The sequence below is a fragment of the Hemiscyllium ocellatum genome, chromosome 1 (genome assembly GCF_020745735.1).
Source record: "Hemiscyllium ocellatum isolate sHemOce1 chromosome 1, sHemOce1.pat.X.cur, whole genome shotgun sequence".
In the NCBI taxonomy this organism is placed as follows: Eukaryota; Metazoa; Chordata; class Chondrichthyes; order Orectolobiformes; family Hemiscylliidae; genus Hemiscyllium; species Hemiscyllium ocellatum.
Window position 1 is genome coordinate 91379339 of NC_083401.1, and position 17270 is coordinate 91396608.

Here is a 17270-nt window from a genome sequence, read left to right on the forward strand (position 1 = left end):
CTGAGAGGGAGAGAGGACATTGTACCACCTATAAGTGATAGGCTCTGAAATGCCTTTTGTCCCATCGCATTTTCTTTTCTTTCCTGTTTTGGCCTTTTATTTTCTTTTGTTGCCAACATGAATGACTGTGATCTGGCATTGCAGAAACCACAATGTCCAATGAAAACATAAAATGATGGAAATACTCCATAGGTTTTCAGCATCTGTGAAGATAGAAAATATGAATTCATTGTTATTGTGACCAAATGTGGTGTTGGTTTCATTATTGAATGTAATGTTTGTTATGACTATCCAATTATATTAATAATTTCATACTTATTTCAATCAACATTTATCATTTTTATAATTGTTTCTTGAACATTTTGGGAGAGCTCACCACATAGATTCCATATCCAGATGTGACATTGGCCAAAAATAGATTTCTTCATCATTGCTCAAAGGTTTCTGCTTTGCAATATGATAATTCAATGTGTGCAGTTTTTTTTTTGGTTTGGCTCATTCACCTTCTGTTTAGTTTTTATTTGGGCATTGTGGCAATGTGTTAAGCACTTAAAAGGGGAAATAGTAACTTGTACAGGAAGGGGTTGTTGAGATTTTCACAATCTTCCACCTGTCATGAAAGAAAAGGAATTTAATCCTGAGAAGTGCAAGGTGATGCATTTTGGGAATAATAAGGAAAGGATTTACACAATGAAAGAGATCCCTAGGGAGTATTGAGCAACAAAGAGACCTTAGCACATGAGACTGTAGATCCCTGAAGGTGTCAGCACAGATAGACAGACAGGGTAGTGAAGATGATATATGGGATGCTTTCCCTTCATCAGCCAAGGTGTAGAATATAGGAGCAATGTTGACTTATTACAACTTAAAAAAACATTGGTTAGACCACAGATGAAACACTGTGCAGTTCTGGTTGCTGCACACTCAGAAGGATGTGATTTGCACTGGACAGAAGAGAGACTTCATAGGCTGGATTTGTTTTTCTTGGACCCGTTTCTATGATGAATGACTTGATGAATCTGTATACTTTTTACCTTCACTGTCGCAACAGCAGAATTCTCAGGATATTTGCAGTACTAACAAAGATTCAGGGACCAGAAATCTCTGCACTCAAGTGGGAATCATAACCATTGTTGGAAGTTTATTGTAAGATTTCTAGGTCAAAAGAGTAATGCATCAAAGAGACTACAATTACCAGGTTTCAACACTATTAGGGGCCACCTGTAGCCTTGAAAGTTTGGTCAAGAATTATCACAGTGAATATATATTTTAATTTGTTGGCATGAGAGCTATGCATGTAATAAAGAAACAATTTGCATGTTTAATATCAATAAACTGAAATAGGCAGATTCTCTGCTCACCAGCAGGTGATGTAATAATAGAAGTGGACAGAGCATCAATGTTATCAGAGCAATAATGGTATTTATTGAATTCATTTTGAGGTAGTAACTACACCCCCTTAACTTAGAAAATTTAGGAAGTTCAGATTGCCACCAGGTTGTTCCCTTGCCGAAGCTCTCCTTTGCCTCGTCCCAGACCGCCTTCACCCTTAGACACGATATATGCCAACATGGAACCAGAACATTAATAGACCATCTTTAAAATATTCAGCCTCAGTTGACTACCCACCGCTTCCTAGTAAACAGCAAATCAAACCCTCACCTTCTTGATTCAAAATGATTCTGGGTCAGGATCATGCTTGCCTTTTTTCAGAGGGGGCAATAAGTATAAAAGTTGGCAAGTCATGTTGCAGTTGTATAAAATTTTGGTCAGTCCACATTTTGGAGTATTGTGTGCAGTTGTGGTCGCCAAACCATAGGAAGGCTTTGGAGAGGGCTCTGAGATTTAACAGCATGTTGCTTGGACTGGAGTTCATTATATCTACAGCATATATTAGCTAGGTGGGACAAACTTAGATTGTTTTGTTTTTGCTAGAGTGTCAGAGGTTCAGGGATGACCTGATAGAAGCAAATAAAACAATGAGAGGCATAGATAGGATGGATAGTTGGAGTATCTTTCCCAGGGTGGAAATGTCAAATACCAGAAGGCAAAGGTTTAAGTGAGAAGTGGCAAATTTAAACTTCTTTTTTCAGAGTGGTAGGTGCTTGGAATGTACTGCCAGGGACAGTGGTAGAAACAGAAACAATTTCAAAATTTTAAGAGTCACCCAGACAGACACCTGACCAAGCAGGGACTAAGGGGGATATGAAGCATGTGCAGGCAAACGGGATTAGTTTAGAATAGCATCATGGTGCGGGCATGTGGGCCAAAGGGCCTGTGGGGATGCTATTCTATGTTTCTATGGTAGTCAATCAGCACGATGACAAGTGCCACCATGTTGCCTGCCCACCCATTTCCAATCCAGTTTCTAACCATTTTCTAAATCTATCCTCAAGAGTCTCACTAAATAGATCGTGCTAATTTATATATCATCCAATAACTTGCATGATATAATTTGGGTCTTTGATTTTATTCAAGAAGAGTGCCCATGTCTACTTTAATCTTATTTCTTCATTCCTGCCTGGATTTCTGGTTGTTAGTGATGAATTCCTCAATGTTTTTATCACAGGTCCAGAAGGTGCAGTGTTTGAACAATCAGTGGAAACACCTCACATCAGAGCCGAATCCTCACAAGAACTCAAGTAAGTAAATGATTTGGATATGTTTTGCAATCTCGGATTTGACACACTACTACATGTTTAAATCTTTGCTCTGTGAACCAACTGTATGCAAACATGGTGAACATCAGAGTAGCCTTTTGCATTTGCAGTTTTAAAATGATAAGATTTGAGTTTTGAAACTGTCTGAATAGAAAGATTGCAAAGTACCCTTGCAGGGACTCAGTTACCACAATAATGATTACCCTCTCTTGCCGTGGCTTGGGTGAATAGTATTCAAATCCAGAAACTTCAAAACCAGTGATTGTAAATTTAGCAGAATCTTGTACAGAAATGTGCCACATTTGCCACCTCATAAAATCCCTGCTAAGTATGCAAAAATGTATTTTATTCATTCCAGGGATGTCAGTGACTCTGCATATATACTGTCAATACTTAATTATCCTTGACAAGATGGTTGCGTTCTGCCTCTTTAAACAGATTTGATGTAGGTACACCCACAGTAGGGTTGAGGTTGTGACCTTCTTGGAGAAAGTGAGGTCTGCAGATGCTGGAGATCAGAGCTGAAAATGTGGTGCTGGAAAAGCGCAGCAGGTCAGGCAGCATCCAAGGAACAGGAAATTCGACGTTTCGGGCATAAGCCCTTCATTAGGAATGTGACCTTCTTGCCTAGAACAAAAAGGACAGCAAATAAATGGGAGCACTGACACTTGAAATTTTCTCTCCAAGAACACTCCCAATCCTGACTTGAAACTATATTACCCTTTCATTGCTGTCATTGGGTCAAAATCCGGAAGATTAGATTAGATTTCCTACAGTGTGGAAACAGCCCTTCGGCTCAACCAGTCCACACACCGACCCTCCGAAGAGTAACCCACTCAGACCCATTTCTCTCTGACTAATGCACCTAACACTACGTGCAATTTAGCATGGCCAATTCACCTGACCTGTACATCTTTGGACAGTGGGAGGAAACCCACACAGACATTGGGAAAATGTGCAAACTCCACATAGACAGTTGCCCAAGTCTAGAATCGAATCTGGGACCCTGGTGCTGTGAGGCAGCAGTGCTAACCACTGAGCCACCGTGCCACAGCAAATAAATGGGAACACTGACACTTGAAATTTTATCTCCAAGACACACTCACTATCCTGATTTGAAACTATATTACCCTTTCATTGCTGTCATTGGGTCAAAATCCTGAAGATCCCATTCTAACTACGAGCAATGTGCATGTGCTTGCATCAAATGGACTGTGGTGGTTAAAGGTGGCAGCTCACCACCACGTCCTTACATGCAATTGAGGATGGGCAACATAGATTGACTTTACCGGCCCCTACTTGACAACCAAACGAAATAGAAACCAACAAAAACAGCACACATTGAAGATTGTGACTATTTTGTATCAGAATATGATACAAAAGGGCCGCACGGTGGCACAGTGGTTAGCACTGCTGCCTCACAGCGCCAGGGACCTGAGTTCAATTCCCGCCTCAGGCGACTGACTGTGTGGAGTTTGCACGTTCTCCCCGTGTCTGCGTGGGTTTCCTCCGGGTGCTCCGGTTTCCTCCCACAGTCCAAAGATGTGCAGGTCAGGTGAATTGGCCATGCTAAATTGACCGTAGTGTTAGGTAAGGGGTAAATGTAGGGGTATGCGCTTCGGCTGGTCGGTGTGGACTTGTTGGGCCGAAGGGCCTGTTTCCACACTGTAAGTAATCTAATGAATAATGCAAGTCAAAAGCATTAAGTTAACATATTCTAAAACCTAAGAGGAAGATCATCTTGGGCAACGCAGAGGACATAGATTATGCCTTTGGTTCCTCTTTTTCTCGTATTGTTCTAAGGACAGCATTAACAATTAAAATTAACACTAGTTTGCTTTGATAACCTATGGAACTGAATATTGGTCCCCACCAAGGAAGGGAATAAGCTGTGAATATGCTGTTGCCAACTAGTGTGTGGATGTCCCTACCCTTTTCACAGTGCTGGCTACTTCTGTGGATGGCCGAGCTACCTTACCCTTTCCATTACTTACCTTTTACAGGTGGTGGTGGTCAGGGTTCAGGTGACAATGTCACTGCACTAACAACCTATAAACCCATTTTAATATTCTTGGGACATCAGTTTCAATCCCAACATGGCAAATGATGAAACTTGAATCCAATTTTAAAGTGCAGAATGAGAAAAGCTAGACTAATGGTGATCATGAACAATTGTTGTAAAACTCCATCTGGTTCATTAATGTCCTTCAGGATGGAAATTCCCACGTGTGACTCTTGACCTATAGCAATGTGGTTGACTCTGAATTGCCCTCTTTGCACATATAGCGATGGGCAATTAATGCTGACCTAGCCATCAATGTCCATGGACGAGCACTGAACAAGGACTATAAAATTGAACATTTCTAAAAAATTTCTTTTGTTTTTCTGCCTCTTTATATGTCCTGTCTTGATTTACTTTTGTGTTTTAAGATGGCACCAGAGGGTGGTGACACTGCACAAAACTTTTCACTGTTTTGTAGATAAAAATGATAAATCGAATCATATTCCAAGAATAAATGAATAAAAGTGCCCTCCTGAGGCGTCAGACTGGCATTTCAGCTTTGAGTCTGCCAGCCACCTGTAATTGGACTGGGAACCTATCTCCCTGCCTATTAAGAAAGCTGCCCTCGTAACAAGACCAAAGAGTCACTGTCTCCCTGCCCAAAATGAACTTGGGACCCACAAGTAGTGCACCGGAGGGAAAAACTCTTTCCACATTGTCACAAAATAGATCACTTTCAGACATTTATTTTTACCCTACTGACTGAGATTCATCCAAATAGCATGTGATAATGTGAATGATGCATTCTACAGCTTGATTAAAATTAATTTCTGAAAACACATTAAGCTTTATAGCTGGCAAAGGAAAAATATGTTACTGGTGAAACACTTGTCTATTCCTCATTCACCACATGGACAATGTCATGTCATGAGTACTCAGCCAGAGACAAGGCCTTTACTCACTGTCTACTGGTGTTTTTTTTTCCTGAGCTCTTCACATGGCAGTTTTTGTTAATGGTTAGTTAGTTTGCTATTGCCTTCCACTCTCAGGGGTAGGGCAAGGTGTGAAGTGTCCATACTACCTCAGCCAGAGCAGGAGGGGGAGCCCATGTATTTGGTGCTGTTCTAAACCATTAGACTTACTGGCTTCCAGAGAAAAAAAGATATAATGGCCTAAATCTTCCAATGTGGCAAGGTGCCTCTATTTCAACTTAAATAATCAAAGAAGCATAGAATCCCTACAGTGTGGAAACATGCCATTTTAGCCCAATAAGTTCACACTGACCCTCTGAACAATAACCCACCCAGACCCATTCCCCAACCCTATTACTTTACATATCCCTGACTAATGCATTTAAGTTACACATCCCTGAACACTATGGACAATTTAGCATGGCTAATCCATCTAACTTGCACATCTTTGTACTGTGGGAGGATAACTGAGCACCCAGAGGAAACCCATGCAGACACTGGGAGAACGTGCAAACTCCACAGAGATAGTTGCCCGAGGCTGGAATTGAACCCTGTCCCTGGCACTGTGAGGTAGCAGTGCTAACCACTATGCCCACCCTCAGTGTTTCAAGACCCTGAGAAAGGCACACCATGCAGCCATATGTGGTACTCACACAGGAAGTTTAAATTTCTGATTGCCTGTTTAACCCAGTCAGATTGCTCCATGATTTCAATGGCAGTCAGCTTAGATGGCCAGAATCATCAAGCTGTGGATTTCTTTTTCCCAGGGGTTTACAAAGAGTTTTTTCATAGCAGGATCGAAAGTTCGCTGTGCAGTGTAACTCAAAGTAATTTAGTTGAAGTATCAAAGCACAAGAAGAATCACAAAACTCTCAGTCCATTCACCACCACCCCGCCTCCCCACCCCTCCCAGCAATGTTCATTTTCATTCATTGTTTTTACCCAATGATTGCAGATGCTGGAAACCAGATTCTAGATTCGAGTGGTGCTGGAAAAGCACAGCAGTTCAGGCAGCATCAGAGAAACAGTAAAATTGATGTTTCGGTCAAAAGCCCTTCATCAGGAATACAGCTGCAATACCAACCACAAGCAGCTTGTAGTTGGGGTAGAGTGGTTGACATCAATCTTCTTTTCTACAATATATAAACAATATATTTGAATTAAACAATGAATATCTGAGTTGCTAAAAGACACTAACAGATGTCCAAACCATCAAAGAAGCTAAGAGACACATTAAAATGTCATTTTGAAAGGGTGATGATGTAACCTAGCCGTAGTGGAACCTTCACACATGGAGGGCCTGAGATTTACTGGCGGATGTTAATGCTCCCTCTCCAAGAACACCAGGGTACAGACAAAATCGCAGAAAAGACGCAGGCAGGCGTGGGTAACAAATAGCTCCATAGTCTACTGCTGGGACCAGTTCATGGTTACCTTGGCCAGGCCCAGGAGCAGATCCATAAGGAGGTCTTCACGTTGGCCTGGTCCTTTCCACAAATCCGTCTTCCTACTCAATTAAATATTAAAATAATTCTACACTATGAAAGTAGACAGTCCCTAAGGGGCATTGTAACAATCCAAATATAATCTAATTGGCAGAAATTTATAAAAAGAAAACTGAAAGTGATCAAATTCAAATTTAAAATATTCTTGTCTGGGTCAAAGATGCACGCTAGCCCTGACAGTGCCTACCAGTCTCCACAGGCAATCCCCTTTTCTTTGCTGAGCTTAAGGGCCTATCTGATTAGCAGTAGTAAAGGATAAACCACATTTGAGTCCTTAATTGGAAGAGACACATGTCATAAAGAAAACAACATAGTTTATTGAATAATAGCAATAGTACTGCCCACTGTTGTTCCTGAACTGTTACTGTGTTTGCTAACCACTTTCCAGAATCCCTGGCTCCTTGCTGCCTGGCTGATATCAAAAGTGTCTGTATTTTCAGAAAGTGTAGGGTGCTATCGGGGAGAGGGTGCGAGTCGAGTTTTTTTTTGGATTATGTAGAGTATAAGAATTGTACCATTACTCTGGGTATAGTTATTGAACATGTACTCAGGGAGCTTTGAAGGAGTGACATTAGTCCTCATGAAACTGGAGCCTGAGTGTGTAAGGTTCCAAGCTGTCTCTTTCCACTCTTTATATTTAGTAATGTTCAATAAAGCCTGTTGCTGTTAATTAGTCCTGTGCAACTTCAAGAGAATGAGTACTGTCAGTGGTGGTGAGGGTGGTACGGCAAACAATTGTGGGCTGAGGGCGTGGCTTGTGCATTGTCAGGTGAATAAGGGGGAGTTTGCATTGTTATTGGATTGAGGCTGTACCGTTTTAGAGACGGATGGCTTCAGTTTGTTATGACCATCCGTAAGTTTGAAATTGTGGTCTTTCTTTCTCAAGCTAGCCACTTAGTTTACATCTGCAGGCATTTATGGCTGTACAAGTCCATTTTCTTTTTTATTTTAAAAGTATATTTTGCAATTTACAAGTAAAAAATATGCCCAAAGTACTTCAGGATTAATAACTATTTAAAACAATGTGGGCTAACAAACTGATTATGGACTTTAAGTCTCTAGTTCATGATGAGGAAAGAGTGTAGTTATGCCAAGAATACTTGACTGTCTGACTCTGTTCGTCCCAGTATCCCAGTAGAGCTGGCTCTGGAAGGTGCAAAGGTTCCACTGTAAAATGGTAAATGGGCAGATTAAATCGCAGTCAGCCTTGGGTACTCTTTTTTTTCTTCTTCAGCACTCTCAGGAGAATTTTGGCTCGTATCATTAAAAATAGCAATGAAATGTTATCTCCTGCTCCTCCTTCAATTATATTTTGGCCTTTAAAATTTCTGTTTTTACTGTCACAAGAGGTATTTAATGAATTATGTTAACTGACATCTGAAAAGATACATTGATGTTGTTTGTGTATTTACACTTTTAAAAACATTTAAAATATATCTCTGGAATTTAGACTTCCTGCTGATAACAGTACTATGGTTGATTATATCTGTACCATAGTAAGTATAAAGTATTATTTAATACCATGACAAATTTTGTCAGTACACCAGAGTGCAAGCTAATTACAAAATATGTAAATGTCAGCAACACATTTAGAAATGATTGGTTGACATCATTACCAAGAAGTCTGTTTCTTTCAAGGTTAGTTTCATGGGCCAGAATTTGCTGTCAAAATAATGGTGAGGCTAATGGTGTTCAGCCTTATTTATGTACAAATTGTACAGCAGTATCAGGCATAGTGTAGAAGCCCAGAAATTGCTGTCCCTTTTGTCGCACATATTAGCTCATGAAGACATCTCGCTGTCTAGCTCACCAATGAAATCCATTGAATAGAATGGAATTACTATATTTGCAAAGTAGATTTGAACTAAACCCACTACAAGTGTTGTCATTTTATGCTGAATCGTTTGTTTAGCATAATAAGTGTGAATTACTGCCAGTGAATTTCTTTCATACTGAAAGATATAAATATGAACTCAGTTCAAGTTTTAATTGTTGGAATTTAAATCATGAAAAATGTAAAATGTTACTTTTTTTAAATTTTCCCTTGTTTTGTATGTGTCTCTGAATCCAATCTATTTCTGCATTCTCCTGATTTGATTGAAAACTCATTCTAATTGACGTTTTCTTCATTCATGAATTTCAATGGTCTACCATTTTTACAAACTCTTTTGGATCCTGTATAAATTATATTATAATTCAACATCTACACTGTGCACATTTCACTCCCTATGTGCAATGAGCTACTCAGTCATAGAGATGTACAGCATGGAAACAGACCCTTCGGTCCAACCCGTCCATGCCGACCAGATATCCCAACCCAATGTAGTCCCACCTGCCAGCACCCGGCCCATATCCCTCCAAACCCTTCCAATTCATATACCTATCCAATAAATGGTTACAACTGCCAAAGTGGTCAAAGCTGAGCCAGCACCCCAGGCTATTAATCAAGAATATCAACACACAACCTGATGATGCCAAAGCAGGTACAGAAAATGCATGAAATGGTTTTAAATTCATTAGCCTGCTGAGGATGAAGGTAAATCCAGTAAGTGAACAGAAAGTACAAGTGAGAGGCCAGAATGAAAATGATTTATATAGAGACACCAGGAGGGTCTGGGCAGCCTGTTAGCATCTGAAAAGCCCAGCAAGATTGAGTAGTGGGAGCCTGGATGATTTCTTTTTGCACAAATCTTTATTTAATTTCCTGTTTCTTTTTTTTTCCCCCAGCACCCATGGTGTGTGTGTGCAGGTGTGAGACATAGTGAGAGGCACAAAGTGCACAAATCTTTATTTAATTTCCACCACCAGGAAGATAGGAAATCACCCGGGTGGCCAGTGACAAGCAATGCCCTTCACATTAAGGGGCAATGCTGTGTGATCAAACAGTGAAGGGGAGGGCAGGGACTAAATCAAAATAGAGTTGGAGGGGGAAATGATGCACTCCACTCCCTGTGGCACCCACCTCTCCCTGAACAACTCCAGGGTGTTGGTGGACACTGCGTGCTCCCTCTCCAAGGACACCCGGGCCCTAACGTAACCGCGGAAGAGGGGCAGGCAGTCGGCCCTCACGACCCCCTCCACGGCCCGCTGCCTGGACCTGTTTATGGCCAGTTTGGCCAGGCCCAGGAGCAGACCCACGAGGAGGTCTTCAGACCTGCCCTCCCTCCTCCGTACCGGGTGCCCGAAGATCGGGAGCGTGGGACTGAAGTGCAACCAAAAGCAAAGGAGAAGGTTTCTCAGAAAATCAAAGAGGGAGTGCAAACGCCCACACCCAATATACACATGGTCCACAGACTCCAAAGCGCCTCAGAACAAGCAGTTGGGCTGGGAGTCCGTGAACCACCGCAATCTGCAGTTGCAGGGGACTGCTGCATGCAGCACCCTCCACCCCAGATACCCGAGAGAAAGGGGGAGGACTCCTGCATAGCAAGCCCTGCACTGGGGATCCCCACCGCCCGGTGGCAAATGGGCACGCCAAGGCGTGTCCGGACGGTGGATGAGGGAGAAGAGGTGGACGGTGTGCAGCTGCAGTCGATACAGGGTCTGCCTTTTCACGTTCTTGAAAGGAACAAAATTAAAATTCCGGAGGCGGCTCAGGTTGTGGGGCACAGGCTCCTGTGGGAAGTACAGCCTGGGTGATTTTAACTGCCAGGCTCAATTAAATAAGCTTGGGCGGTCTCCCACCTTACAGCAAGACAGACGACAGATTGCCTGGCTCTTGGGTAGGAATGTCTTGCAGCACCAGGAAACCATGGCTAAGAAATCTGGGGGACAGTCCCCAGCAGTCAGTTATGATGGGTCTTCGACACCTTCTGCAAAAAGGAAATTGAGACCAAGCTGTTCAAAGTCAACATTTTTGGAGTACAAATGAAGGGAAGAACTATAATTAATGTGTCTTTCACAATATCCCAAAGTGTTTCTGAGTCAAGATATACTTTTGAAGTGTGGTTACTATTGCAGTCCAACAAAACAGACAACTTCTGCACAACATCATTCTAAGATAAGCAATTAAATATGTGATCAGTTATGTGATAATGTACATTAAGATTTTCAAGGAGAGCATTGAGTATATTTTTCCCTCTGTTAAATAATGTGCTATAACTCCTCATGACCAATGAGGAAAAATTAGCATGAAGATGTGCTTTGTAAATGGGCTATAACAATAAACTATCATAATGATCCCTGAATACTCCAAGCATCTAACAAGCTGTTTAATCAGTGCAAATTATGAAGTATCCATGAAGTGTATAAAGTTTGTGCAATTCAGAGTACTTTCCCTGCCTCGCTATCATTAAGCCACTGCTGGAAGCATGGACTCGCAACAAATTGTAAAAAGTACAAGCATTGTAATATAATCCAAATCTTTGTCACATTGATTCAGGGACCCATTAAAAGTTTTATGAATCCTGAATCCAGGATTCATGATTCTATTCCTGATGTTCATCACAGTACTTTTAAGGTGGCAGGCTGGCTTGGGTCATGACCCTGGGCTCCGAGCTTCCAACTTGGCTGGGTCTATTGCAGAAAAAGACATGACCCATTATTCTGCAAATTTCAGAGTTGTAATCTTTAAAGGGTTCTGGTTCACCCCATAGGTTTCATGAAACAATATCTGTAAGAGGGAACATTTTTTGAAAGGTAAGTCCTCTTCATTTCCTCTAAGTGATCGTGCCAGGATATGATTTACGTACACACACAGGTCCTTTGTGCTCATGCCAATTTATACCCCTCTTCATACCCCCTTGACCTCTCATGACCGCTTGCCAAAGTATAGTATCTCCATGCCCATTCTCCTACTGTACACTTAGAACTGCCATGAACTCCATATAGTGGCAGTTGTAAATGTAAGAAACACTATTCATTTGTAACTTTTCACCATGTTAAGAAAAACACCTTTCTACCTTAGAATAATTAAGTTTGGATGATTGATACTTTTAAAGTTCTAAGCCATGAAACTACACGGCACTAAAAAAACCCTTTACTCTTCAGTAAATGAACATTGCGTGGAGTGACCAGGTGGCTCACAGTGCCAGGGACCTGGGTTCAATTCAAGTGACTGTGTGGAGTTTGAACATTCACCCTGTATCTGTGCAGGTTTCCTCCCACAATACAAAGGTGTGCAGATTAGGTGAATTGGCTATGCTAAATTGTCCATTGTGTTCAGGGATATGTAGGTTAGGTGCATTAGTCAGGGGTAAAAGTAGAGTAACTGGGTAGGGGAATGGGTCTGGCTGGATGTCTCTTCGGAGGGTTGATGTGGACTTGTTGGGCCAAAATGGCCTGTTTTCATACTGTCAGGATTGTCTTATTATGATGCTGATATAAACCAGCTGGCTGGAGCTGTCACTCAAAAGCTGGGGCATAACTGTTACAAACAATCTAACTGTTGTCTGCATTCTTGCTGTGGGAGCTCAACCAAGTAACCAAGATGGCCATTTTAAATAGCCCATCTCTACAGCAGCCAATCTTGTGGCTGAGCCCGAACCTCTTGCAGTTTGGTTGGCCAGACTTTAACCAAAACCAGTTACTCCAGCAATGAAGATTACACCTCGAGAGACAGTATTCCCATATTACAATGCTTGTATGTTTTACAGGAATGCAAAGCCTGGAATTTCTCCAACTTCCACTATCTGCCTTGAAGATGTAAATCCAGCCTCTTGTCATGAATTAGCATATTTATCAGTGTAGACTTGATACAAGGTGTCAAAAAGCACAGAATTAAAGCACAAAGATAAGACACTAGTATTACCTATCATAGTTTAGGAAAAATGTACAGATATGGAAGTGGTGTACCTGATGTGTAGCAAATGTTATTCCTGCAGAGAAATACTTAGACAGACATAGCATATGAGGTATTAAGAGTGAAAATAAAATCCATTTTTATATAAAATTGTTGACCAGGGAAATATTTCCATCGAACAAATTGAGCGCAACTGAAGTACATCAAGAAAAGTTACCATCACCTTATCAAGGACAATTAGGGTCAGGAAATAAATTTTGGCTTTGCCAGCAATACGCACATCCACCAGTGAATAAAACAAAATCTGCCTTAATTAAAGCATGTTTCGTTGTTTAAAGAAGCATACCAATTTATATGTACTGTATAAATCATAGCACATTTGTCCTCCCCAGCAACAGCTTCACCCAACAGGAGCTGTCATTAGGAATTTGGATGCAGAGAAAAGTGCCCAATTAGTGTCCCTCTCAACTTTTGAAACTGAAAACAGGGAGAGCTGTTTTTTGACTCAACTGTCCTGCACGGCTCATTGTATAACTTGCCCTCTTGTTGAATGAAGCTATACACAGGGAATTCTGATGCAAACAATGTATTGTCCATAAAATAAAAATGCATTTCAAATATTTGTTCTGTGTAGATCAATGTGAAAAATAATGGTATGCCATGATAGGCCACGATAGCTAAAGTAATGTATTTGAATGAGTGAAGATTGACTACATGGTTTTTCTCATCTCCACCCCACCTCCCCCCCCACCCCCATGATCGCTTTCTCTGTCAAATACATCAGAACCAGCCAATTTTAATGAAAGATTTCACGTAGTACATTAGAACCTTTAGTAGATGTGGTGAGATGTAACCCTCACGACTGATTTTGATTGAAGGTAAGGCTATGGTGAGTAGTGATATAGTGAGCATTGATTGCATCAGGATTAGCCTTTTAACTCAAGGCCTCCGTTTAACTTTTGGAACATCAACTTCTGTCTGTAGGGGTGGTAATTGTTTGGAGAAACCAACAGGAATTAAGCAGATGAAAAACCATTGCCAGGGTACTGGTGCCCAGGTCGGACATCCTGGAAGAATTGGGATTGTCCACAGTATTAAAAAAAATCCCTCTCTTTGGAGTGAAGATATCAGATTTGTTTGGAGAGCTCTAGGAGCATATCACTCAGCTTCTCAAAGTCCACAGGAAAATCTAGTTTTAAAAAAAAAATTGGCTCTCTTTCTGCTGCCAATATTTTTGGAAAACTTTATAGCATTGGTTAAATTTTACTTTTGAGGTCCTTGCCTGTTTTGGAATCCCATCGAATCTGCTGTACCATCAGTATGATCATATGGCTGATCACACACTTCAATGCTGTTACTCACACCATCCTGGTAACCATGGACACCATCTGTAATCAGAGACCCATCAATCTCGACCTTTAAATACGTTGGAAGACTGTGCTTCCATAGCTCTCTGTAATAGAAAATTTCAAGAGTTCACAAGCCACTGTAGAAATAAAATTCACTTAATCTCTGGCCTAAATTACAATCCATTTCTTCATAAATTGTCTCCTGGATCGAGTCTCTCCAACCAGGGGAAACGTGCATCTAAACTGTCTATTTCTGTAAATATTTTGACACATAGAAACATAGAAAATAGAAACATCAATAGATCATTTGATCCTTTGACCCTACGTAACAGAGAGCCTCCTTGTCAATTGCAGCAGATCATGTTTCTGTGTCTGATAATACTGCATAACAGACCAGTTGAGACTCCCATTTGGTTGCTCCTGAAAGAAGGTTTCTCCTTAAACCTATAGCTGAAACATCAACTGCTATGATGGTTGAAAAAGACAGATAAGTGTGAAAGGACATCTCTGAATGTCAACACACCCTTGATCCTTGGAAAAGCATTCCTTTTGATGTGATTCTAACACCAGCCTTTGTTTTACTTGCTAGCTGTCTCAAGAATTTTGTTGTAATTGCCAAGCAAGTCAAAACTTTTTGCCAGGTGCTTCCACTTCCAAAGATTTAGAGTCATAGAGATGTACAGCATGGAAACAGACTCTTCGGTCCAACGAGTCCAGGCCAACCAGATATCCCAACCTAATCTAGTCCCATTTGCCAGCACCCAGCCCATATCCCTCAACCTTCCCTGTTCATATACCCATCAAAATGTCTTAAAAGTTGCAATTGTACCAGCCTCCACCACTTCCTCTGGCAGCTCATTCCATATATGTCCTCTTGGAAAACGTTACCCTTTGGTTCCCTCTTATATCTTTCCCCTCTCACCCAAAATCTATGTCCTCCAATTCAGGACTCCCCCACCCCAAGGGAAAAGACTTTAAATATTTATCCTATCCATACCCCTGAGAATTTTAGATACCTCTATAAGGTCACCCCTCAGTCTCCAAAGCTCCAGGAAAAGAGCCCTTGCCTATTCAGCCTCTCCCAATAGCTCAAATCCTCCAACCCTGGCAACATCCTTGTAAATGTTTTCTGAACCCTTTCAAGTTTCACAACATCTTTCCGATAGGAAAGAGACCAGAATTGCATGCAATATTCCAACAGTGGCCTAACCAATGTCCTGTACAGCCGCAACATGACCTCCCAACTCCTGTACTCGATACTCTGACCAATAAAGGAAAGCGTACCATACACTGCCTTCACAATTTTCTCTATCTGCGACTCCACTTTCAAGGAGCTATGAACCTGCATTCCAAGGTCTCTTTGTTCGGCAAAGTTCCTAGGATCTTGCCATTACGTGTATAAGTCCTGCTAAAATTTGCTTTCCCAAAATGCAGCACCTGACATTTATCTAAATTAAACTGCATCTGCCACTCCTCAGCCTATTTGCCCATCTAATCAAGATTCCATTATAATCCGAGGTCATTTTCTTCACTGTCTATTACACCTCCAATTTTGGTGTTATCTGCAAACCTATTAACTATACCTCTTATGCTCACATCCAATCATTTATATAAGTGACAAAGTAGACCCAGCACCGATCCTTGTGGCACACCATTGGTCACAGGCCTCCAGTCTGAAAAACAACCCTTCATCACCATCCTCTGTCTTCTCTGTTTTGAGCCAGTTCTGTATCCAAATGGTTAGTTCTCCCTGTACTCCATGAGATCTGACCTTGCTAACCAGTTTCTCATGGGGCATCTTGTCAAATGCCTTATTGAATTCCATATAGATCTCATCCACTATTCTGCCCTCATCAATCCTCTTTGTTACTTTTTCAAAAACCTCAATCACGTTCGTGAGACAGGATTTCCCACAGACCTTCCTGAAGAAGGGCTCATGCCCGAAACATTGATTCTCCTGCTCCTTGGATGCTGCCTGACCTGCTGCACTTTTCCAGCAACACGTTTTCAGCTCTGATCTCCAGCATCTGCAGTCCTCACTTTCTCCTTTCCCACAGACCAAGCCATGTTGACTATCCCTAATCAGTCCTTGTCTTTCCAAGTATCTGTAAATCTTGCCCCTCCGGATTCCCTCCAACAACTTGCCCACCACCGTTAGGCTCACCAGTCTATAGTTCCCTGGCTTGTCATTACCACCTTTTTTTGAATAATGGTACCATGTTAGCCAACCTCCAGTCTTCTGATACCTTACCTGTGACTACTGATGATACAAATACCTCAACAAGGGGCCCAGCTATCACTTCCTTCGCTTCCCACAGAGTTCTTGGGTATACAGGTAGTTTTTGGGTCACGGGCAGACAGGATAGTGAAGAAGGCATTTGGTATGCTTTCCTTTATTGGTCAGAGTATTGAGTACAAGAGTTGGGAGAAAATGTTGCAGCTGTACAGGATATTGGTTAGGCCACTGTTGGAATATTGCTCGCAATTCTGGTCTCCTTCCTACCAGAAAGATGTTGTGAAACTTGAAAGGGTTCGGAAAAGATTTACAAGGACGTTGCCAGGGTTGGAGGATTTGAGCTATAGGGAGAGGTTGAATAGGCTGGGGCTGTTTTCCCTGGAGCGTCTGAGCTGAGGGGTGACCTTTTATAGAGGTATACAAAATTGAGGGCCATGGATAAGGTAAATAGACAAATTCTTTTCCCTGGGGTCAGGGAGTCCAGAACTAGAGGGCATAGGTTTCGTGTGAGAGCGGAAAGATATAAGAGACCTGAGGGGCAACTTTTTCACACAGAGGGTGGTACATGTATGGAATGAGCTGCAGAGGAAGTGGTGGAGGCTGGTACAATTGCAACATTTAAGGGGCATCTGGATGGGTATATGAGTGGAAGGGGTTTGGAGGGGTACAGGCCAGATGCTGGTAGGTAGGACTAAATTGAGTTTGGATATCTGGTCGGCATGGACGAGTTATACCAAAGGGTCTGTTTCCATGCCGTATATCTCTGACTCTATGACCTGATCAGGTCGTGGGATTTATCCGCCTTTA

The 17270-nt window shown here is 41.7% G+C and overlaps 1 protein-coding gene across 1 annotated transcript in view; it reads left to right on the forward strand.

The window, feature by feature from the left end:
• Positions 1-17270, forward strand: part of LOC132815088 (zeta-sarcoglycan) — a 461412-nt gene that overhangs the window by 406796 nt on the left and 37346 nt on the right. The window contains exon 6 of the mRNA XM_060823874.1: positions 2570-2642. Coding sequence (XP_060679857.1) covers positions 2570-2642 — 73 coding nt within the window. The remainder of the gene's footprint in view (positions 1-2569; positions 2643-17270) is intronic.